This window comes from Bombus vancouverensis, chromosome 9, assembly GCF_051014615.1.
Source record: "Bombus vancouverensis nearcticus chromosome 9, iyBomVanc1_principal, whole genome shotgun sequence".
Lineage (NCBI taxonomy): Eukaryota > Metazoa > Arthropoda > Insecta > Hymenoptera > Apidae > Bombus > Bombus vancouverensis.
This window is the reverse complement of record NC_134919.1, coordinates 13,599,051-13,623,267: the sequence shown is the minus strand read 5'-3', so window position 1 is coordinate 13,623,267 and position 24,217 is coordinate 13,599,051. Positions and strand designations below refer to the sequence as shown.

At 41.5% G+C, this 24,217-nt stretch overlaps 2 protein-coding genes across 2 annotated transcripts in view; both read left to right on the top strand.

The window, feature by feature from the left end:
• LOC117163423 (zwei Ig domain protein zig-8) overlaps positions 1 to 24,217 on the top strand; it is a 143,425-nt gene that overhangs the window by 42,313 nt on the left and 76,895 nt on the right. The window lies entirely within an intron of this gene.
• Positions 20,473 to 22,864, top strand: LOC117163501 (uncharacterized). The gene is made up of 3 exons (XM_033345826.2): positions 20,473 to 20,535; positions 21,874 to 22,216; positions 22,623 to 22,864. Exons 1-3 carry the CDS (start codon positions 20,506 to 20,508, stop codon positions 22,862 to 22,864), a joined length of 615 nt encoding a protein of 204 aa, XP_033201717.2. The 5' UTR covers positions 20,473 to 20,505.

Genomic DNA, 24,217 nt, shown 5'->3' with positions numbered 1-24,217 from the left:
CTTCTACACGTCGCTTCACTTGCCTTAATATTCATATTATTTAAATATATAAATTCTACATACACGCGCATCACCTTCATTCCAGCAGAAACCCATCTCTGAGAAGATCGATTCAAGCGTATGTATCCTAAAGAAGAAGCTTTGCGAACATATATTCTTCGAGCCTTATTCGGCTTCGATTAAATTTCGGTCGGGATTTAGATTTAAGTTCGACCGTGTTCGGTTAGTTCACACATTGTTCAAGTTTTTTATTGATCAGCGTTTCAGTTTCATTCGGATAGATTGAAACATTACGCTTTGCGAAGGTCTTGCAGAAGAAAATTCTGTAGTCATTTTATGAGTTGAAAAGTCTGGAAGCGTCAGAAACGCGATGCGAACGTCGCACTGCGGGAGAAGGATGGCTCGTTTCTCTCGTTTCGTTCGATTTCAATCGCGAAATAGCTGTGGTGCGGTTACATGGACGAGGGAAAGTATCTTCGACCCACGAAAGCAAACCGCACTAGGCGAATCTTGTTTTATTTGCAGACCAATATCACCGTGAATGTCGTTCGATAATTTATTTGCCGTTTCGGCATTTGAAAATGTACGCTTTGCTTCGGAAGCATTTAAATTCGATTAATTTCGACATATTTTTATTGCCGTTTGATCGAATCGTTCCATGAAAGGAACGGAAATGGCTACAACTTGTCTAAACGCGGGTTACGAATAATTCACAACCGACAGATACGTATAAGACAGCGATGTCATTCTGCACGCTAGATACGACAGGTTTCCGTGACATTAAATCATATTGCGAGTATACGATAATGTACGAAATAACAAGATGTAAAAGAAGTGAAACGTTTTATTAGTTAGTAGCGAGATCGGAACGCTGATATTCGTTACGTGTACTAACGTAGCCTGCGTTTCTATTTGACCATAGTCATATAACGTTACGAGAACGCGTGCTTTCCAGCCAGATATGAAAACACGGACGATTCAAAGAATTTCGAGTTGGCATATTTCACGAAGGGACGATGAATATTACCTGGGAAAAATACAAAAAGCGACAAACAGAAATGGTCGGTCCGAATAGACCGAATAGAAGAGAAGATACGTGTCGACGCAGAGAGACTTGTCCCGATATGCCAGTTTCATTATGGCTTCCTGCTAGACAACAAATATCCCTTTAGAGACAGGGTTCTGGAAATTAACCGTTTTCACCACGAACAGCCGCTAATCCTCGGTCCAGCAGCATCGCGATAAAAACTGTAGAAACTTACGTGATGTGTGTCACAGCCATAACTCGCGACAAACTTGTCGGCAAAGTTGTTACCCGTGCGATTAGCCAACGAAAAACGTCCACAAATCGTCTGGTTTCTATGCAAAGCCATCATGGATGTTGTGGCTGCGACTGACAAGCGTTTCAAGCAGGTTAAAAGGATCGACTATGTATTCATGAATTTATCTCGAGGAATATTCACTAGTTCACGTAACAGATTCAAACAATGCGCATAGGTTTTTCGTCAGCAGGATAAATTCAATTGAAATTATGGTACTTGCGAGGAAAGATCGAGAGAAGGGCCAGAGATTTTGGTCAAAAATCGAGGGAACAGGATCATGCGAATATTCGCACCTTAAAACCTCGTAATTGCACAATTTGATGTACGATGTTCGTGAGAAGAAGAGAAAGCGCGCGCATACTACGCGGAGATTTGCCAGTGCCAGGTCGGGGCGGAAAAACGTACAACTCTGACTATATCGTGGATACGCGGTAAATTAACAGCTTGTCCAAGGGGACAACGTATAAAAACGACTTCTGCGAAAGCTGGTTGTACGAGGGTTCTAGGATAAACCGAGGGATTGCGTGCTCGCGTAGGGAGAAAGAGGAAGGACCGATAAAAAGCCGACTAAAAGTTGAACTCATGATGCATCCTCGTCGTTATCACGAGCTCGCGCTGAAACTGGATAACGAAAAGTTTCCTTAAAAGGCTTCGAGTCCAATGCTCTCGTCGCGTTCTCGTAGATATCGTTCTGCGCGATGCTTTTGTCAACCGTTCTTAATGACAGCCATTCACGATGCCAGTCTATTAGTTCTCGACTAGTCTTTTTTCTTCTTTATAGTACGATAATATGAATTTCGTGTAACAGACCCAGTTGAAAAATACTGTAAAAGCTTTCGAACGAGGGTCTGCTATCGAGGACTGTGTTCCTGGTAAATGTTAAGTTGCCATGGCTGAACCACTTGGTGTATTTGCGTTGATGTTCCATCAGAATTTGATTTGAAAATGTGTGATTGGTTTTTGTTACGTTTCTTCTATATAAAAAAAAGAACGAAATTTTTACGTTGACGTAACACAGGTGGACATATTGGTATCGATAGCAAGGGAATGCATTGTTCTGAATATTGAGATGAAAGGACTCCGAAATGCATCGAAACTCGAGGTCCATTGAATGTGCATCCTGCTGACCGTGTGTCCTATTTTACAGAGAAATCCGAGCTTAGAGAGGAGTTTCTTGAAAGTGGACGTCGTCAACTGTAAAATAATTAGGTGAGTTTTAGATTGATCAATATACGATAGAGATCGTTCCATCCAAATTGAATTTCGATGAAAGAGCCATTTTCCGTTCATGCAGATCGTGATATTTACGTTGGTCCAGGCATCACGAGTGGATTAATATGCAAGTGGCTGCGCAGGTGTGTCATAGGAGAGTAAATTCGTATTAGAATTTTGCCGTAAATCGATCGATCGATAAATCAGCTAAATTAATTGGGAATAGAGTAGTTTGACGCGTGCATGTACCTACAACAAACGCGGTTCTCATTATCGAGGTAAACTCGACGAGAGTCAATTATGATACAGTCTTTTCAGTTAAACGATTTCTATATCGAGAGAACTATCGATTTAATTACAATTTAACGAGCCCATGGTCCAAGTTCGAACTATAAACCTTTGAAATCGAATAGAATGGGATATCTCTTGTCGCGAGAATCAATATATTACTCGATGAAAGCCTGTTAGCCTCGAACTTCGTTGAAGTATATTTCTTGGTGCAAACTTGTTGACAAAGTGTGTGTGAACAGGCTGGTGCATTTATCTCGCGTACCTTTGTGTTTCCATCTTTTTTACTGTCAGGAAAAAAACTATCGGATCAAGAAACTGTTTGGCCTAAAAAATGGAGCCGCGACGCGAAAGAACGGATTCGGTATTCTCACGAATAAAATCGAAACGATACTAGGTCGTCGCAAAATTTCTGAAACGCTCGTTTCATAGAAATAAGAAATACAGTTTTCTTTACCATATCCCTTTTCCAGCGAGCAAACAAGAAGCAAACTCGTAGGAATCTCGCTGTCGAGGGAATCGAGCGATCTTTTCGCGAGTGTCGAATAAGCAAAACAGATCCGCGATGAAATCGTATTAAGTTGAGGTAATCGCGTAGTTAAGCTACGAATCAGGATGGGAATGACAAACACAGTTGTGCAAATACAACAATGGAACAAATGGAGACAAGCGTATCCTCGACGCGTATGTTCGCTTCGCGAGCATTCACACGCGCTGTACATGGTCGGTTTGCCAAGTGTAGAGAGCTTTAGAGCTCCTGTCCTGTGTCCCAGGAACACGGTCAGAACGAGCGACAAGGCTTTTGGTCTGTATCGTACGTTCATAGAAGTACTTGGAAGGTAGCTACGCCCTGGCAGACCACTGTGTTTCCGGAGTTGCAGCTACAACGCGCCGTTCGACCATCCATGCTCGTTGCAAACATCATCCGTGTCCATTGGGAAGAGCTTTACTGTAAAATACTGGTCCAGCAAAATCCTTCTGTTTTTTACTTTACGTGATCAGACTGCGCCGTAACCTAGAGCTTTCTGTTCTTTCGAGCACCTCTAGATATTGGACAACGAAACATATATCGAAGAACCCTATACCCCAAATCAACTGATAATAAATACACAGCGAACGCACAGCATCTTGAAGAAACAAGGAAATCCGATAGCATTCGTCGTGATCAAGAATAAATATGAATGTAGGAAGATAATGGAGTTCCTGGTTCCGGGGTTAAACCTTCCCAGATTCGGCACGTAAAAGGTCACGGTACTCGAATCAGTGCGCGAATCTAGCAAGCCGAGCTTTTTAAGAATTCCGTCAAGGTACGAATCAAAGGAAGGGGAAAAGAGGATCAAGGAAAGAGGGAGAAAAGATTCCACAAAATTGCGTGGGTCATCCTTTTCCCTTCCTATTCGACGCCGCCAAGAATCGTAACGAGAAGACACGTACCCACTCGGATCTCGTCGTTCTCGCCTACACGCGGAAGGTTAAAACAAACCGTACAACATCCGGCGTTAATATTCACCGAGTTGCACCGACGTTGAAAACCGGTTCCGTCGATTCTCATTTTCCGCCGTGTTATGCAATTTTCAGGCCACCTTTTTACTCAGCCTTAAATTTCTGCTACGTTAAATGAGAGAAACGTGCGAAGAAATCTTGCGAAGGTTTCTTTGTTTTGTCGGAAAGATGGTAAAAACTCGGAGCTAGTTTAAAACTCGGTGTCTTATAGAAAGCCAAGCTGAAAGCTGACGCAGAAAATTGTAAAGGATAAAAAGATTGTTCGAGCTTGAGGGAACTAAATCCAACATATCCCGTGTAGGAAAGAAGCATGCGTGTTTGCAAAGTAGAAAACGTTCGAGATAAACTAGTCTCAGATTTTATTGCAACGGGATAAGACACCGTTGTTTCGTTGTTAAGAATTCGCGGTGGTGTTGGAAAATAACGCGCAATTAGCCGGCAGAAGCTGCTCGCGAAACGAGACTAGAGCGGTATGAAAGCGAGTACGATCGCTAGGAAATTTCTTCGGTCAGTCGTTTCGCGTCGGAGAAAGGGATTTCCCCGCAACAAAGATAACGCGAGAAGAATCGATTCGCGTCGATAGGACTCTCACACGATAAGCCGGTTCGTTTTGATCGCACACTAGTGTATCGGTTGGCGCGCTTTGAATCCAATCTTCCGTGGCTGTCCTCCTTTTGCACTTTAATCTGGTAAACTCAGATAAACGAAAGAAAGGAACACCGACGCTCGCGTATCCTAATCGATTCGACGTCGTATAGATGCGAATTACGGAGGAGCCAATCGAGAAAATTTCCGTTCGACGAACACCAGTTGGATATTACTGAGGAAATGAACATAAAAAAGAATAAGCTTCTTCTGTGAAAGCAAAATCGTGCTTATTAGGATGTATCAACTCTAGAAGGAGGAGGGCAGTTATTAAAATTAATCGTAATATTCAGGCGAATGCTTTCGTGGATGTTCGAAGGAGAAGCAAGCGTAAGAGAAAAATCCTTGCACCATTTTTCCAAGCAAGCTTCATTTCCCATGGTTAACGAAGAGCAACGAGCTCGTGTAACGTAATCAAAGCTATTCGCCCATTGTCTCTACAATACCGCCGAAACATTTTGGCACTGTTTCTGAATCAGCGCGATTACAAACAGAATTACAACCGCGGAACACGATTGTTTAGCAAGCGCGTTTCTGATGCGGTGCATCATTAGCACGACTATAGCTACCTACGCGATGGTTATTTCGCGGCCCGTTTCCACTAAATCATCCACTTCTCACGTGGAAATAAAGTTCATCTAGCGATATTCTTTCGTGCGTGCTCTCTCCGCGTCGTCGTGACAGAGATTAAGAGACGCTTTATTTCCAAGCAACATGGAATCTCCGTTTATTCGCGATTTTACTTATCGCGCTTTTATTTTTCCTTCTGTTCTTCACGTCTGACAAATGCAATGGCGACGATAGAACTCGATTTGCTTGGAATCCGTGTAAGTCGACGATTTGCAACGCGACAGTTGAAGCTACGTGCCCTAGCGATCTAACGACGGAACGAGTAACGAAGGTAGGAATCCTTAATATCCCGTCGTATTTTGTCGGGACGTCGCACAACGCTGGCGTGACGATGCCTTTTACCCCGCACGTAATCGATTGGCCGTGCATTCGGCGAGACTACCTGCCGGGACGCATCGCGCGAGTTTATTGTTGGAAGCAGCCTCGATTCACATGAATATTTCAATAGGGTCGCTCTGACCAGATAAATGGACAGTTAGCGAGCTTTATTTTCGTTGCTCGTGCTTGGACAAGGGACGCGATAATTTAACTGGGTAGAATAAAGGATCGCGTAGAAAAATTAGCATTCCGACCTAAAATTTCCACATGCGATTCATTTTATACAATTCATATATCACAGCTACCCTTTCCTCTGTTTTCTGCATTTTCTCTCTCTCTCTCTCTCTCTTTCTCTCTCTCTTGCCTACTTACGTTTGATTCTAGTCCAGAAATAAGTCGCGGAGAAGTCGGTGTACCGGCGATCGATATCGAATATAGCTTGTAATAGCCAATCGCGATAAAAACGGCATCGCGGCGGCAGAATGAATAATGAATCAGAAGGAGTCCGCGCATATTTAAGAGTGGACGTAACGATACGCTCGTGACAAATACACGACCGAGTGTAAAGTGACGATGTAGCTTGTTTATGCACGCAAACGTTGATGTCGCAAACCTAGAAACTCATTGCATAGATAGGTCCGTGAACAGAGTGGCCATGGCTGTACAAGAATAGTTTAAGAATAGAGAAAAATTTATTGTAATTTGAGCTTCATACTGACGAACGAGTTTTGTCGCGCCAGCGTCTTAAGGACTTTGTCACGCTATGTTAAGAACTTTGACTTTAGCTTTATCTGTCATCGTTTGAATACCAACACACAGATCCCTGTGTAACTTCTATCCTTATAGCAGAATGTCTCTATTATCCTTGCAGAGATACGTATAGTTTCTTATAGTTTGCAATAACAGAGTTGTGTTTCCCCTCTATTTGATGACGTTGCGTATCATCGCGGAAACACTATGAAGAATCGTTCGTCTGTACAGAGCTTTGACATATAATAACCGAGCAAGCGTACGTAACATATAATATTACGCTGGTCGTAACATGAAAATAATAAGAAGAAGAGAAACGTGTGAATTTCGCTTGTTATTTATTTGTAGAATAATCCGACGGTAGTTTTGGTTTTATTAGGTAGGGATGTTGGCCTTGCGTTCGTACGAAACCGAAGCAATTTCTCGACCTTCCCTATGAATTTCCCACGATACGAAAGACACTTGACCCAACACCTTCGTAAAACGAACCGTAAAGAAGATTTACAACGCTGTTATTTTGTGAACGTTGGCACGCTGCTGTATGACAACAATTAGATCAACCCCAGCTGTGCCCTTTATTAGAACATCAAGCGATAACACGACCAACAACAGTGACAATGGTGTCACTGAGAAACTTTCATCCTAGCAGATTTCATCTTGAAGGAAATTAATCTAAAGAGAGTTCTGATCGTCAATTTGTTGGCGTTATAAATGAACTGGTTCTATCGCCTTAGTCTAACCTCACGATTAAAACGTGATCAGACATCGGTGATCGAAAGTCGGTTTTTTGCGCGAATCGACGCTGCTCGCTCGATCGACGTCCGGGCGAAACAAGATTAGAGAAGAGTTTAAAGCGAGCGACGACCGTTTCTTCCAGACGTGCCGACTCAATTTTCACCGATCTAATTTCGTTGCAGATACTGGCCAGGCTGGCATTGCTAACCTCGTAGCTAGAAACAATTAAAGGGTCGTTAAAACTAAACGATTCGTTAACGATTGCTCCCATTAATGACTAGAAGAATCGATAAGATTTTAAAGGTCGATAATCGTTTCTTGCCTGGGACCTGTTCGCTCCTATTGTTCAAAGAAACTATCAACTCGTTATCTCTTTTCTACATTCGTCATTTTATAGTCTATGGAGCGAAGGTAATCCTTCAATAATGCGCGCGGTGCAGGAAACGTCGACTTACCTGAAACTTACGAATTTCCAGACGTGCATTAACCGATAATTAGATTTGATCTTAATGAGTTTCGAGTCTTACGACTGATCGATGAAAACTCCGGAACCGTACGCGGATTAGCACGACCAACTTGAACTTACGGGAATCGTAAACTCGAGCTCGTAAATAATACAGGAAAACGACTGTTGCTGAAGAATATATAATTAAATATTCCCCGCCGTTGACACTAAACTTCGCGTCTTTAATTTTGTTCAACTTCCTGTCGTACTAGTGATTTATAGATCGCAAAGGTCTGAGATTATAGTTAGCCTGTCATCGGTAAAGCCTTTTGAAAGGAGGGTAACTCAGTTTTTCCTTGGAAAAATATCTACACACATTAGCATCGATCGTAAGAATGATGTCTTCTTTTGTCATACGTGTTCAGGTACAGACACGATAAACGAATCATCGAATAATCTAATATAAAATAAAAAATATAATTTTATTTAGTTTGTTATTACGTGATAGACGACAAGTATCGAAATATATGGCGGAGAAAACCATCCAAGGTTAAGCGAATTACGCTCTTAAAATCGTTTAATAATACAGTAGTTGATCTCTGGGTGCACAGGTAGATCCTGTAAGGTTGCGTTTCGCAGTAATGACAATGCAGTAACATCAGGGGACGCTATTGTTTCCGACTGTGAAAACGTAACACGAAATTAAGCTGAATACAATTACGTTATAATGAATGGTCGTAATAGCCCAATTGTGTCACATTCTCAGGAATGTACAAGAGTGTGCGGATTGCGCGGTAAGCCAAGAATTGCTCGTACGCTGTTGTAATTCATGAGGCGACAACTTCTAATTACGCCATCACAATACATCATCGTGACAAATTAGTAATCCTGTGAGATCCACTTGACGATCTGGCTAGTTCTAGAATTCTGTTTCGCTAGACGGCTAATTACAGCAAGTTGCTGTCCGGCGGAATTACTAAACACGCGCGAGTCAATCGAGCTAGCAACGTGGAGAGTCGAGCTTTTTGCTCGATTTTATTAGCGTCACGGGACACGTCGATCTTGTCGAAAGTAAATTTCCCCGAATGCTTTTACCCCAGGAAACATTCGTGCTGCTCTCCTCTTTGAAAATACTGGAATTTCAGAGCGCTCATTGTGTCCAGCGATATAACGCGTCCCCTTTCGGTCATCCGAAAGTTTCCTAGATCTCCCTATTCAGACGAAGAAACAAGGACAGGGGGAAAACGAATGCCGCTATAATTTCACGAAATCTTGAAAGGTTATCCGGAAGTTTCACCCAACGAGATAACTTCGTTTCCTTGGTAAAAATTCCATGGCTGACTCGCACGACCGTTTTCCACTTTTCTTCGCGTCGCGTTGTCAGAGAGTAACCGAGAGACGTTTACCATCGGTAAGATTAAGAAAGTTCGGTGCGTTTCCTTTGGCCAAGACCAAGCTTCATGGAAACTTGCCTGTTGCCTTTGGCAAGATATCACAAGCCATGCATCTTTGACGAAAGTTTCACGCAGAAATGACAGAATAATTAAGGAAAGGAAAAGATTGGTATAACGGAATAAAAGAAGTTTTTTATACTATACGAGCGAAGTTGGACCAAGTGTTCACGTGTTCGAAACCTAGCCAACAAGAAAATGTAACGAACTCGTAAATTTTTCTTTCCGATAGACCGAATAAGAAAGTAATAAACGCTGTAGTTCTAGTATGCGCTTAATTTATGATAATGTTTCATGGTCACGTGTGCAGTGCAAAGGATATAATTTGAAAAATGACGGAGACAACAACGTAAAAATTAGAGTCCAGAGTAATTATCTTCTAAATGTTGTTAATATCGATTCGATTGCAAAAGTTTAGATTGCAACCCAAAAAACCGAATAATTTTAAGCATAAACGATTCTTTCTATTATTTCATTTACGCGCAACTGTGTCCTGATAATGTATTATGCCGAATTATACTCTACATAATCAAATATACAATCTTTCGCCCGTTGATGAAATTACGACTAGAATATTGAAATGGTTATCAACCTTAATTTCCTTCGCATAATTATCTCGGCGAACATTTCTTCTATAAAGAATCATTCGAATGAAATCTATCGAACGAGTCATATTATGAGAAGAATGTAATAATGTACGTACGATTGTCCAAAATATCGATGGTTATATTTAATTATATATTTAGTTATATCGATGGATATATTTCGAATTGATTATTACGGACCGTAATCGTATTATATCGAACAGTGAATTTACATTCGATCCAACTGAGAACTCTAGGAGAGATAAAATAATGGGAACAGTTTGAGGAGATAAGGTTAACGACGATAGCGAAGGTTACAAACTTAATAAGGGATATTCATCTAGATACGAAATTAAAGACGATCTTATCAAGGATCTTGTATGGAGAGACTATAAGTATAACAAAGTAATATATGTATGAACATTAATAATTAAGTAAAGGCAATAAAAATATAAGTTTCGAAAAATTTTTAATTTACTTGATACATTGAAAGCTGTTGAGGGAAATTTCATTAGTATAACATGTAGCCACTTCTAGAGTTATTCCGCCCGGTTATCAGGTTTTTATACTATTATTTTACGTAAGCGACTTTTAATACAATTATCAATTTATGTCACCAACACAGTTTTAAAATCTCTTTACTTTATTAAACGGTACTCAAAAGGTTTCTCTAACAGCGAAACTATTAAAACAATCTACTCATTAGTTAGATCACACTTAGAGTATGCTTCGGTACTGTGATCTCCTATATTTAACAAGAATAAATGATTACTAGAAAGTGGATAACGTAAATTTCTAAGATTCACAGCTAATAAATTGGGTCTGAGTATGTTATATTACGATCATAACTATAATCCGATTAGAACAACTTGGAACGAAAACACTGGAAAGTCGTAGGAAGATATTCGATCTATCCTGCTTCTATGGGATTATTAAGCGATCAAGCGAATTGTTCCGATCTGCTTAGTGTAATTGGAGTTTATATACCTTCAAGATATATCAGAGAAAGATTTCCGTTTGATACGTCAGTTTTTAAAACTAGCCATAAACATTCCATGGATAGAATTATGAAACTAGCTAATTCGTGTAGCATTGCGACATTTTGTTCTACTTCTATTTGATTCTCCAAATCCTTTTAAGCATAAGCCTTCAAGTTACGTTACGTAGATGTGAAAGTATTTTTAATTCCCCTTCTCTCTGTATTCTTTTAATTTCTTTTTGCGTCAGGCACATTTAATGCCTAACAATGAACGTAACAATAATAATTGTATTATTGAACTATAGCCGAGAATAATAATAATAATAATAATAAATGGAACAACAGGAATCAAGATATGGATAGGAAGGAAGATATTCGGATTATAGACAATGAAAAAAGAAAAAAATTATAAATATTATCAGTATCATTATGGTTATAGTAAATATAGTACATACCAGTATAAGAAACAATGGAAAAAAGTATGACGAGCGTAACCATAGCGTTTGTAGCAGTTGGTGCAAAGACAACGAGTATATGCAATAACATAACACAGTCTTGACCATGACCATAACGAAGGAGTTGGTGACAACGGACCGTATTATCACTATGGCTATAGTCAAAGCGATAGTAATTACGGTAAAGGTTATCCTGGTTTCGCAAGTGGCCACCATTATCATCACCATGAGTTAAATCATGATTACGCTGACCATCATCATGGGTTGGTTGGTCGCAATTAATGGAGCAACTACAATACACGTTACAACTTGTTTCACAATACGTTACATAATCTTCATATTTACGGCTAATCAGCGATCATAACGGACCCCCACGGGGAATAGCGAGTAATTAATTAAAGGAAGTAACTTGCTGTAAACATAAAATTTGCAAAGTATACTTTTAAAATCCACGTGTATGTGCTGTTTACAAGTGTGTCGCACAGCGTTAACGTAATAGTATACGAATGATTTCTGTGACAATTTTACGGAAACTTTCATTAAAGAGAGAGCTGTATGTTACGCAAAATGAAGAAACAAGACTAGTTTACTCGGTGTGGATATGAATTTTGTCATATTTTACTTCTTGCTTACGAATGCCGATTGGACAAAAAGCATTCGTTTTGGTATAGAGGTATGCAGTATGGACTTAATAACCTCTATAAATTCAGCGTCAAGATATTTTACTTCGTATCATGTTGTAGATACGTACACGAACAGAAATAACGTATGGTCAAAGTTGAGAAATATTCGTTATAATTATTTTCTCTGGAATTATCAAAAAATGTAACGTCTAATTTTATATTGTTATTACGGGGTTAGTCGAGAAACAAGACTATAGAAACATCGAAGGTTGGATAATCAAAGATTGATGCCAACGCCTGCCGTGCTTCGTGCAATATCAGTCAGACTTGGGTGATTGATCGGAACATCCGTACCATAGACAGATCGTCTAAAAATCCCCAAGGTTGTGACGTTATGTGAAGAAAAAGTGAAACGAAGAGAAGGCGTTTTTTCTATGTTCGTCCTGACAACCCTTATTTTGTCCTGTATAGCGGAACGAAATTTGTAGTTGATCGAAACAAATCGATAAGTCCGCCTATTACTTTCTCATTTGTGCGATAAGAACAGTCAACGAATAACGAAGCCGAAATGCAGCTGCATCGGTGCATTAACCAACGCGTTGATTAATTAAAACGTCGGCTTCGAATAATCGATTTCGCGGAGAAGAGTAGCAAACATATTCCGCGATAATTAAAATCCAACCGATATCGTTGTTAATGCTCTTCTTTTTTGTTACGGTCCAGAACAGAGACCGTTTCGCATTATTCCATGCTATATTTATTCAACGATAAACTGAGTACAATATTTGAGCGGATTTCACACGAATTCGCGATAAGTTTAATTATATACAAAAATTCTTTCTTTCAGGATGGGTTTTGATTACCCCAGTACCATAATAGATTAATGATCTTCTACCGATATTCCAGCATCTCTCCATCTCTATTATATCGTATCGAGTTGGCTGAACCTATCTGAAGTTTAATTAGACTTTGAATTTCTGCTCATATCGGTTCACGGCCGGGTTCTACGCGATCCAGCTGCGATGTGATCGCAAATTGATTACTTTTTGCCCACCTGATTGTCGTTACCGGCCAACGATAATCGCTAATTAAGGGTTTAACGCAATGATATATGAATCGATAACTCCTTTGTACTCGCGTTCAAATATTCTCGATTACGATGTTTACGAAGGCAGATAAGTATACTTTGCATATAGAGACACAAATTAGTGGAAAATACGTTCGAGGTGCTAAACATTTGTGGGAAAAGTCACTTTATTAAAAGGAGATTGTTAAGAGAAAAAATAATTTTAGTGGTAGGTGTAATTGAATGGTGGAAAAGGAAACAGGAAAGCTCTTAAGATTTAATCAGAATGGCTCGATCTCTACGAGGACTGACCTTTCGCTTAGCTTTCCGTCTGCTTGGGCTTTCGAAAAGTGCGCAGCCCCTTCAGGCAGCTGCTGATTGCTTCTGGTCATTACGTTGCGTTCGCTGGATCGTCACCAATCAGAAGTTTAATTAAACGGGAAACTCTGCAGGAACCCTTTGGGCGATACATCACGCGGTTTCGGCGCATAAGAGGGCTGATAACACGAGGAACTAATATTACAACTTGCCTATAATTCGTGCTTCTATATATTCGCTTGGTCATAATTTCCACGGTTTGCGTGTAGGTACGTCATGATTCATTTATAACCAGTGCTTTACCGTTTAATCCACACTGCCAGACATATATGCACGACAGAGATGAAAATAGTTGCTCGAAGGTACCCTTTGATCGATATTGCCCCGCAATATTAATCTGTGAATATACAAAGAGCATTGTTATTTGGAAGATCCTTAAGAGAATTGCTTTGGGGTTATACCCTCAAACTGTTGTCGATATCGTGCTCGGATTTAAACGAGATCGTCGACGCTAATAACACCGTGAAAATTAATCCTAGTTATAGTCTTCGGCATCGTAATCGTGGCAACGATTTACGAAATACTTGGTAAACGTTACACCTCAACAGGCGATGCGGTTAAATACTCCACTTAATTATTATGTGTGTAGATAGATACGTGTTTAAGAAGGAAAACTATTCGTAAGATAAAACGTTTACGTTTCATAAACACGTTATTCGTTAGAAAGAAAAACGGCCGAGTGAATTTCTCACTTTTAATTTTCTGTATTGTTAGAAAATTCGATGGTGGATTAGTTCGAGTATATAATTAAATCAAACATTTATTGATACTGTTTTGGTAACCTTAGAGGGATTTCGATAGAAACTCGCTGTGTACACGAAATACACATTCACGGGTGACACGTTCGAAGTGCTTTCACGTTGCGTCCTATAGAATTACAAAGGCTTTGATCCCTGACTCCAACATAGTGCTTACTGCTGCTAGTAGGATTACCGCAACCGCTGTGGACGAGCCATTAATAACGCGAGTCGCTCGAATGCATTAAAACTCTGAGATATGTCGCACTTTGGTCGCACTTTGTCGATATATTTCACCGTCCGACATTGACAAACCCGTGACAGATTAAACGACTGTTACTCGCCAAATTAATACGACGTAGACGTGAAACGAAAGAAACCGCCGCGTTTCACGTTTAATCAACGCCCAAGGAGCGACTCTGGTAAGAAAATCTATCGATATCTCGAGAATAGAAGCCGGATTGCAATCTACTATCGACAAAGCATCCTTCTAATTGCAAATCAGCGATATCTAACGACTTCCTCGCGGGCGTTTCCATTTAATTAAACGTGAAATCGAGAATCTTTCGCTCACCATTGATAGACATTGGTTTTGCTATGGAATAAGCAAAAAATTATAATTTTCTGCTAGCGAAAACAAATCCAATTAAGACGGTAGTTTAATCAGAGAAGAAATAGACGGTTTATCGTGTTAGAAAAAAAAATGCAATCTCGTCATTGCGTCATTCTGTCAAAATCTGTACGAGATAAGAGATCGAAGAGCAAGAGCTATTCGCGTCGTCTGAAAACTTGTTACTCTCGATGAACGCATAATGGCCAATCCACGTCACATGTGTTGTCCAGCTGGTAGCATGGTTCGAGGATTAGTTAGGCGCCAGCAAATTGACATACGTGTGTTCGGTAACGTGTGCACCTCGCCACGAATCGTGTGAACGACATTGTCCGCTGACGAGGAACTCGATTGTGCTCGATCAACAGGTTTAAGATCGCAGCTAGGAGTAAGAGAAAGTGTCGCGCTTGGCTGCGCAACCGTGATAAGTGCAAGTAAATTGGTATCTTGAACTTTGATTTACGCGTCGACGCGACATCTACACGTTCTCCCTTGACAACTTGTTAACGCGTTAATCTCTGATCGTGACATGTCACATTTGCACCGAGTCGCCGTGCCTCCACCGATGCTTCTGAATCGCGCGTTATCACTCGTGCTATCAGAAATCAACGGAAACCAACGGTGGACGTTCCACGAACTGTCATATATTTCTCTTCCGTGAATTTTAGCGGTTATTTAAATAAAACCGATTTCACTGTATTTAACTAACAAAACGATAGATCGCGTAATCTTGTAATCCACTTGCATAAACTTCGATCTATCGATGAAAATGTTTGCAAATGATTTTTATAAGCATTGGGAATTTATTAACTGGATCGCGACTCTTTCATATAAATAAAATTTCTTTTACTCGTGCTATAGATAAGAACAATGCTTAATTTATCTTTTTATACGATGTAGCGGTAATTAGGTAGCAGAAAATGAAGATTGATTAACTGTACGCTTAGTAACGTTGTTAGAACCTGGACGTTTTTATATCGTATACCCTCGCAAGCATCGGTTGTGTTTTTGTATCGAGTTTTTGGTTGTTTGTTGGCTGCGTTGGCTGCAAGTGATATATTTCGAAAGACAATCGTCGGAAATGCATCGAAAATACATCGAAAATACATCGGAAATGCATAGTACCAGTTCGGTATTCTCAACGCGTAATTGCCTTCGACCGTATCTACGGAAAAGGGAATAAGGAGGAATCGTTGGCAGACACCGACCACTTCCGTATTTTAATAATAGAAAGACGGTAGCGTGGATGCAAATGAAACGGTATCCTGGCACATTGGCCCTTAATAGCCCGCATTTTTAACGTTTCATTGCCTTGCTGTGCTTGGCGAGTCACGCTCTGGAAACGCCTGACACAACCGCAATAACGCGAAAAGAATGGTTGGAATTGCGTTTCCTTATCATTACCCGTTTTAACCTTCCTTGGCTAACTGTTTCCCAGAAAAAATGAGTCGGTAAAATTCCGTTTGTCGTACGACTTCGCGGATAGCCGGTCGCGAGAACCAAGCGCTCCGGCTAAATGAGAAATTTTACTAAGAATTTTAATTGAGTCAGCCGACAGCCTGGCCCTTTAACGTTGTTCCGCCTCTGTTCCGTTTTACTTTTCTGACTTCTAACAACTATGAAATCTTATACAATCGTCGCTCCTAAATTGGATTTTATCAATTATACGTACGTAACGCTTCAACGGAATCGATCGAAGAATTAAAAAATACGCACTATGCGCGTAGAAATAAATAATACAGCAAGTCCGATAAAGAATAAAATTGATAATAATAAAGTCGATGATGTGTATTTTCTTGTTTCGAATTTCATATATCGTGAGAAAGAATTCAAGCATGGATGCAATATGAAGTCGGTGAAGAAGCTCGAGGCAATAGAACGGCACGCTGTCACCGGACCCCGCCGCAACGAGGGAATCTGTTCCTCTCGAACTTGGTGCATTCATTTAATCGTGAAACAGCCGACGGTACCAGTTGTCTCGCGCATCGGCTTGACCTAGATCGGATGTCTGCCGCAATTTGCACTCAATGCGCTTTACCGAAGCTTTCCGGAGTATGAAAGCAGAAGAAGTGGCTTCGAAGGAATCCGCCTAGTCATCGTTTCTCTTTCACGTCCTAGGCGCCCTGTCAATTACGCTGTTCATTCGTCCACGAAGGGTTAGAGTCTTAGGATTCCTCTCGATTTCAGAACTCTATCCATTCATCGAACCATTCGAACGAAAATATTTTAGCCAATACTTTCTCTTTGACATTTATTCCGACGTGCAATTTATATCGTACGGATACCCAAACTATTACAATTTTACTAGTCGAACTCGTGTGTACATAATCTCGCGAATTATTTAAATCGTAGCACCAACATAGTCGTTGTTCTAACTTGCTTTTAACCTCGTGGATTTTAACCCACCATATATATTCCGTAGGAACTTTTAATAAAGAAGGAACATATATTCGTACAAAATTTAAGGATCTGTTCTCGGAGCGATCCACCCAAGATGCTCCGTGCGTTACTAAAATTTTCACGAAATTTCGTGGAAAATCCTCGCGGGGAATGAAACTCGGTTCTTCTGATTAAAAGATTAATCTACAGTCTGCGACACGGTCGAAAGAATTTGAAATAAATAAATGGTGTATTTATTGCATCGGAAGAACGATTACAATAAAATTTTCTCCTTTCGACAAAAGAACGAGGAAATATTGAAACACCGTTTTTCCATTTAACCACATTTATTTGATCGTATTCTAAATTTTATCACGGTTATGATCCTTTTACCTTCATTCGCATACCATATTATCCTCTAGAATGGATCAGATAAAAAGACCCTGCTTTTAAGATATACGTATAGCGGCAACGTGGCTGATATACATTAGTCCGTTTTTCCGCGTTTCCACAAGAAATAAAAGCATTTATTATCCTTCCACTCTGAAAACCATCGAAATGGTTGGATACAAACGTTTTCGTTTATCCGTACCCTTCGTACGCCAAACCTATTCGTTTCGCTTGGCCAAACTTCATCCTCTTCTTTTTTTTTTCCGAGGAACAGGGTAAGAAAAAAATATGCGTCAATGATACGAAGCTACCCATCTTTGCTGCAACGATGCATTGTTCATCGCCATCGTACGTTCACCCAGCAATTTCGCGTCAAAGATTTTGTTCCCGAGACGAGACGGCCCGAGCAAGAGAATCCCCGTATCTGTGTCAAAGAGGGATTTTTCTTTGAAGCAGGAAGTTTGGTCTTGTTTTCTTGTCTTTGTTTTTCGGATGAAGCACGCAGAAGCACTTCAATTAGCGTCGATAGCGGCACTTGTATCGGACTGCGGGAATATAATTGTTACGGGCAAAGGATTAATTTCAAGTTAAGATACGTGTTGTAATTGGTCTTCGGCAGATGAAACGATCCTATATCGAATCGCAAGGAATAACAACGCATAGAGCAAATACGAATAATACACGGTGTTTGTGTAGAACAAATGATCGTTTGACGCAAAGACGCCGACACCGACCACCTATATATGCCGCTATAATTGAATATATTTATATTTGCCATGGGGACATTATTGCGCTTGAACGTGTTTTATCCGATGCTTATGTTTTTAAATCCGCGCTGACCGAACTGCTTACAAAGCGAATTAATTAGCAGTCGACAATAACGAACAACAAGCACGTTATCGCTTTGTACGTTATCGTTATACCGTCGGTTCTTATTTGAAGCGTACTCGTTCGTAAAATATTACCATTTATGTTGCCGACGTTAGATGAGAAAAATACTTTTTGCTCGTAAAACCGATGGTTTATGCGTAAAAGTATTCAGTAATTTTTACCGGCAACGAGAAAAGCGTGGAGAGAAAAGATTTCTTTGGAATGCTAGCCAACTTCCGGTTGGCTTCGTTTCGTGAAAGCAGAATCTTTTATTAACTTCACCTGAACGGTCATACAGTCTGTACGTCAACTATCTGGCATCGATCGGTATACTTTGTTGTGTGGAATAACTTGAAATCAACTTGGGTAGTTCTGATAAACGCAACATCATCTTGCGAGGTAACAAAGACGAAATTCTTACTCTGATCTTCCGTTCAGTGACTCAACCTTTGAAGAACGTCCATGAGAACCGAAACACGCTCGAACATAGCATAGCATGTTGCTTTTCCGATTTCCAACGAAATCGCAATTCCACTGACGGCTCTCTGTAGCTTGTCTCGTCGAGGCTACACACACGATTCGTCAAAGAGACGGCCAAACGTAAATCGCAATGAGACATCGACAAACTGTGGTTACCGGCAAACGACAGTGGTACTCGACTCGTGTCCCGATACCTTTCGAATAAAGCAGTAGCGTCACGAACATTAATCGACGCGCATAAACATAATAGAGGATTTTCAATTTGTAAATTGAAAACGGCAGAACTAGGACGGGAAGGAAGAAATTCAATCGTTCAAGTGTAAAAGACCAAACGCTGGCAGCACGGAACACGGAGGTCTTGGAGTAGAACTTGTTATTTTTCTGATCAACCGTTCCCTTTTCGATGACGTTGACATTTTCTTATTTTCTCATTGCTTCAAAGTAGCTTCTGTAAACATCCACGGACGAATACGTGTATATCCTTTACACTCGCGTCTCGCTTCTTTTACGTTTGTCCATGTTTTCCGGTCTACCTGTTAGATGCAGCGAATCTAGAAAATCAAGGCTTTTGATGTTTGACTTCAAACACGTCGCACGAAGAAGCTCCGCCGAATTATACTTCCGTTTGATACGTTGCCACTCGTTGCGCTTGACTACGAATAATCGAAGTCGATAATCAAACTGACGCTGATTAGCACCGGTGATCTCGTTTCGAAGTATAGGTCGGGTAAATCGTCGAAGCGTTTGTTAAATAATTCGAAAGCAGCGGATTCGCAAGATTAGCGCAATGGCAGTTTGAGAGACGCAAGCTCGTTGTTCGAGCCCGCGAAGGTATTTGGAGCTGGAACAAACAGCCCAATAAAGGAATTAAACTGCGCTATTAAACGAACGAGACAACCAGCTTCTCAAGTAGGGAGGAAAAACTGTCGGAGATCGAGGCATTTAAAGTAGATCCGACGCGATTCAATCCAAGCACCGAATCTCCCAGGGGGTTAAGAATCCAAATAAATCCTGGCTCGAACGGAATAAGCGGATTATTCGACCCTAGTGTCGTCCAGCGACGCGACGCCAGGCTTCGTGCTGACGAAAAGGAAGCCGTTCAGTGGCGTCTTCGAAAATGTAAGGAAGCCACCGTAACCGTAAGGATTGATCGATAATATTAAACGCGAATCTATTAATAACTGGTTACAGATTACTGAAGTCGAAGCGTTATTAGAACGAAATTGCTACTCACAGGAAGGTAAGATCGGTTGTGCCAATTAGAGCAAGATTAATCGGTTGTATGACCGGACGATCCTTACGATCGTCCGATGAAGTTTCTAATACCGATTCAATAGAAAAGAGAAACGTCGTTCCTATCTTGGAGTATAGAAGCAGCGAAGTCGTCAGAAGCTGGTGACAAACAGTTCCGTTACAGCGGTTTCGTACGTGAAAGGTCGCGAAGCGGAGACGAAGAGAGGGCCAGACTGACCATGTTCGAGCGAAATTCACCAACGTGTACGCACGTATCGCACACGCACGCAATGTCCAACGTAACTGGCAGATTCACATCTGTTTACGAGCGTCGTGTATAAACAGAATGTGCATTGCCATGGTATAAAAGGCTAGAAAATACGTTGGAAAGTTGCAGTTCTCACTTGACCGCTTTATATACCATGAGATACGAGGGAGACACGAGGATCAAGGTACGGTATCGACGAAGAAATCGAATCGTGAATCGGAGAAAAGCGGAACACGAGAAATCAAGCAGGAGCAAACGATCAGAAACAAGAAAAATACCGGAGCGAGAGGGAGAGCGAGAGAGAGAGAGAGTTCTAGTCGGAATTTATTTTCGAAAATACGTGCAAAGGAAAATTTGAGAAAACAGAGCGCGAGGGAAGACGACCTTCTTAGAAATCGTTTCGATTCGTCTCATTACTTTATAAAAATATACTTAGATCATATATACATAGATGAGCATATTTCTCGATAAGAAAAAGCATCGTGCGAGACAAGCGAAGATATTACAGAACACGGTATCATGATTTCGAGAGTCGTATAATCGTGTCGCATAATCCTGTCGCATATGGGATACCGGACTGGACTGCTTATTATTCCGGGTTTGTGTCGAGTAATTAAAACCAACTGGCATTCTTTATACCGTGATGCTGCTCGCTCGTGTTTGACAAGCTTCAACACTTGTTACAACATTACGAATGAGGTGTAATTGAAAGCCGCGAGTAACCATGCTAAAAATTATATTAAATCGCGTCGATTTGCGTCATTTTTACCCCCGTTTGTTCGATAATCTTATCGATATTTTGCGGCGAAGGGTATTCGGTAATTTTATTTGTCATGATAAACGAGCAAACGAAGCGAAACGCGTACAAACGAAACAAAGAGAATCGAATTTCAATCCACGATGAAACGCGAAACTTTTATTGGCTTGTGTATAATCGACGAGTCGAGACTGTTTTCGACGCGATAGTCAACGTTTGTGCGCTGACAATCGACGTAGTAATTGAAAATGGGACGTCTCAGATCGACGTTTTCGTTTCTCCTCTCTTTTTCGCTCTCTTTGTGCATCTGTCTCTGAGATTCAATTGATCGTTATAAGTGCAGCATGTATTCGATTGCTTTCATCACGGTGCAACCCGCTTTGACACGATTCTATACACAATTCACAATTAAGGAATCGAATCGTACCTCGTTCCTGGCAATATCGAATACCTCGCAATCGTACGGTTTAAATTCGTTGTCCGTGATTTGCTATAGCGACTCGTTTTTCATTTGCAACGCGATCGATATCTTCAAATTAGTTCAATCTGCGACACGTGAATAGTCATACGAAAATTGTAAAAAAATAAGAGATCGATGGCAGAATCACGTACCAAATCCCGTGGTCGCTGAAAAATCAACCCGTTAAACGTCACCTTTTCCCACGTCGATCACGCGTAAATCTTCCAGCGACTGATGTACCAGATCCGATCGAAGAAAAACGTCAGGTTACAAGGTACTTTCGAAGGTGACTTTTTGTGCCACAGGTCAGTATCGCCTTGACCATCACGTTGGCGCTCGGCCATCGATCACGAGCCGGCGTGATATCCCTGGAAGCGGAGGCTTTACACGGACAACAGGATCCAGTGCAGCACAGTTCACTGGCCAACTCGTACCTGCAGTTTCACGGGCCCGTCGAGGGGCCAGTGTTTGAGGTGAAAGTACCGTACGCGGAGAATCACGAGGACAGCTCGAACAATTTGCACGGACACGAGCAACAGGAACACGGTTACGAGTTTGACTATGTCGCGCATCCGAAGTACGAGTTCTCGTACGGCGTCGAGGATCATCAGACTGGCGATTTCCATGCTCAGAAAGAAACGCGAGATGGTGAGAGAGAGAGAGAGAGAGAGAGAGAGAGAAGCAACCGTTCGAGATTCAATATTCCTTTTTTTGTCTCCTTCGTGAGCGAGTTTGTTCATGCGAATTTTGACACGAAAACTCAAACACGATTAATAGAAGCGGAGGTAATTTGATCGCGAGAGTAATTTTCTCGTACACGCGTCGTGAATATGTGGGAAGGATACGAATACCGGATAAATAAGTAAGGAGGACAGGCTCCGCGCGGTTTGGCTCGCGACCTCTACTGTATCCGCGCGGTCGAGTTATTCCTCGACGTTGTTATGCTAATAGAGTTATTTCAGGCGAAATTTCTCTGGCATTCAATTACGTTTCGTTACAAGTTCAACAATTGGTTTCGCGGCTTCCGTTCATCCGCGGCCGTTCCTTTCCGCAGGAAGCAGCGTGTCCGGCCAGTACAGCGTGAAGGAACCAGGTGGTAGCATTCGAGTGGTCAGCTATCGCGCCGACAAGGATGGATTTCATGCCGTGGTGCACACTTCCGGCAAGAACGACCACTCGGCTGATATCTACGTCGGTCAAGGCCAGCTTCCAGTTCACGATCACCAAACTGCGGCGCAACAGGAACAAGACATCCAAGATTACGTCGCCTCGTACACCACCAACGAAGGATATTGATCGTTTCGTGATCGATCGATCGTTTATCGTTTTGTACCTGTTTGTTACGCTTCGTTGTTTCATGTTTTCACTGTACCAAAGGCTTTCATCGTTGCTTATCATCCTGAAGATTGCCGTGGAGAACGTTTATGTTGTAAATATAGAACATTCCTTTTAATAAAACACCATCGTATCAGAGTGGAACGTTCTGAAACCAATTCTCTTCGCGTTTAATCCGCGCGCCACGGTATGCTCCATCAGGCATCATTTATCCTGACATAAAATACAAGATGTCAAATGGATAAAGCGTTACGTAATTATTTGCGATCGAAAGGAAGGATAGTCGTCACGAAAGGAGGTCGATCGTCGATGAAGCGCAACTCGGCTACACCCGTGCACAGTCATACGCGGCACGTCGTTAAGGCGCGTCTCGTCTGATCAATTTGATACCAACGGAACGTCGTTATCGCGAGTGGATAAAGACAAAAGGAGAAAAGGAGCGAAATAGGGCGAGGGTGGTAGAACGGCCTGAGCGAATAACAGCAGAGAAGATAAAAGGAAGGCTCGTCCGCGCGCTAACAATGCCTCGAATGCATGCCGATAGAGGCAGAGGAGAGTGGAAACAAAAAGAACAGCGAACAGGCCGGCGAGTTGATAAGAGCTGGTAAGAGGCCGGTGCCGCGCTATGTCACCTTCTCTTGCGACTATGTTACATCGTTAAATCGCTAACGATCGAATTAACTCCGAACTTTTGCGACCAGTGAAATATTTGGCACAGACGTCGAGTCAAGTCGAAGACGCGAAAGAATGAAATCTTCGCGCGTAATCGCCCGGATGACGTTAGAGTTGCGTTAACAACCGCATATGGACAACAGTCATATGGATTGCGGGATAAGTTGAATGATTCGGTAACGTGGTTGTTTCTTGCGGAACTAGGCAGCTACTAATTACCCACGGTATCGTCGTAGCGCGATCATCCGATGGGTCGCTGCCGGTGATCGAACATCGTCACACGATTTCGCTACGATGGCGCGCAAAATACCAACTTCCTTTAACGTTGCATCGTGTTAACAAATTGCGGGAGTAGGGAGGGAGAAGGAGAGACGCTTGCGTGTCGCTCCTTCGCAGCACCGATGCGGTTAATGAAGTGTCAATGTACTACGGAGCTCTCTCTTGCTCAACGGCAAACGTTATCTCCGGACCGAAAACTACGACGTCGTTCGCTCGCTCTGTTAGAATTATCGCCTTAGATTTGAGCAAACTTTGATCGAACATCAGGACAATACATCGTAATTTTAACAAGACCCAGATCCCAATGATTAGTTGGAAATAGTGGTTCCTGATCGACGGCAGCTTGGATCTGCTTTGATGAAA

Coding starts and splice junctions, on each gene's coding strand:
- LOC117163501 (XM_033345826.2), top strand. CDS start 20,506: ATGAGATACGAGGGAGACACGAGGATCAAG. Junction 20,536..21,873: donor AGGGAGACACGAGGATCAAG/GTACGGTATCGA, acceptor TTTGTGCCACAG/GTCAGTATCGCCTTGACCAT. Junction 22,217..22,622: donor TCAGAAAGAAACGCGAGATG/GTGAGAGAGAGA, acceptor TCCTTTCCGCAG/GAAGCAGCGTGTCCGGCCAG.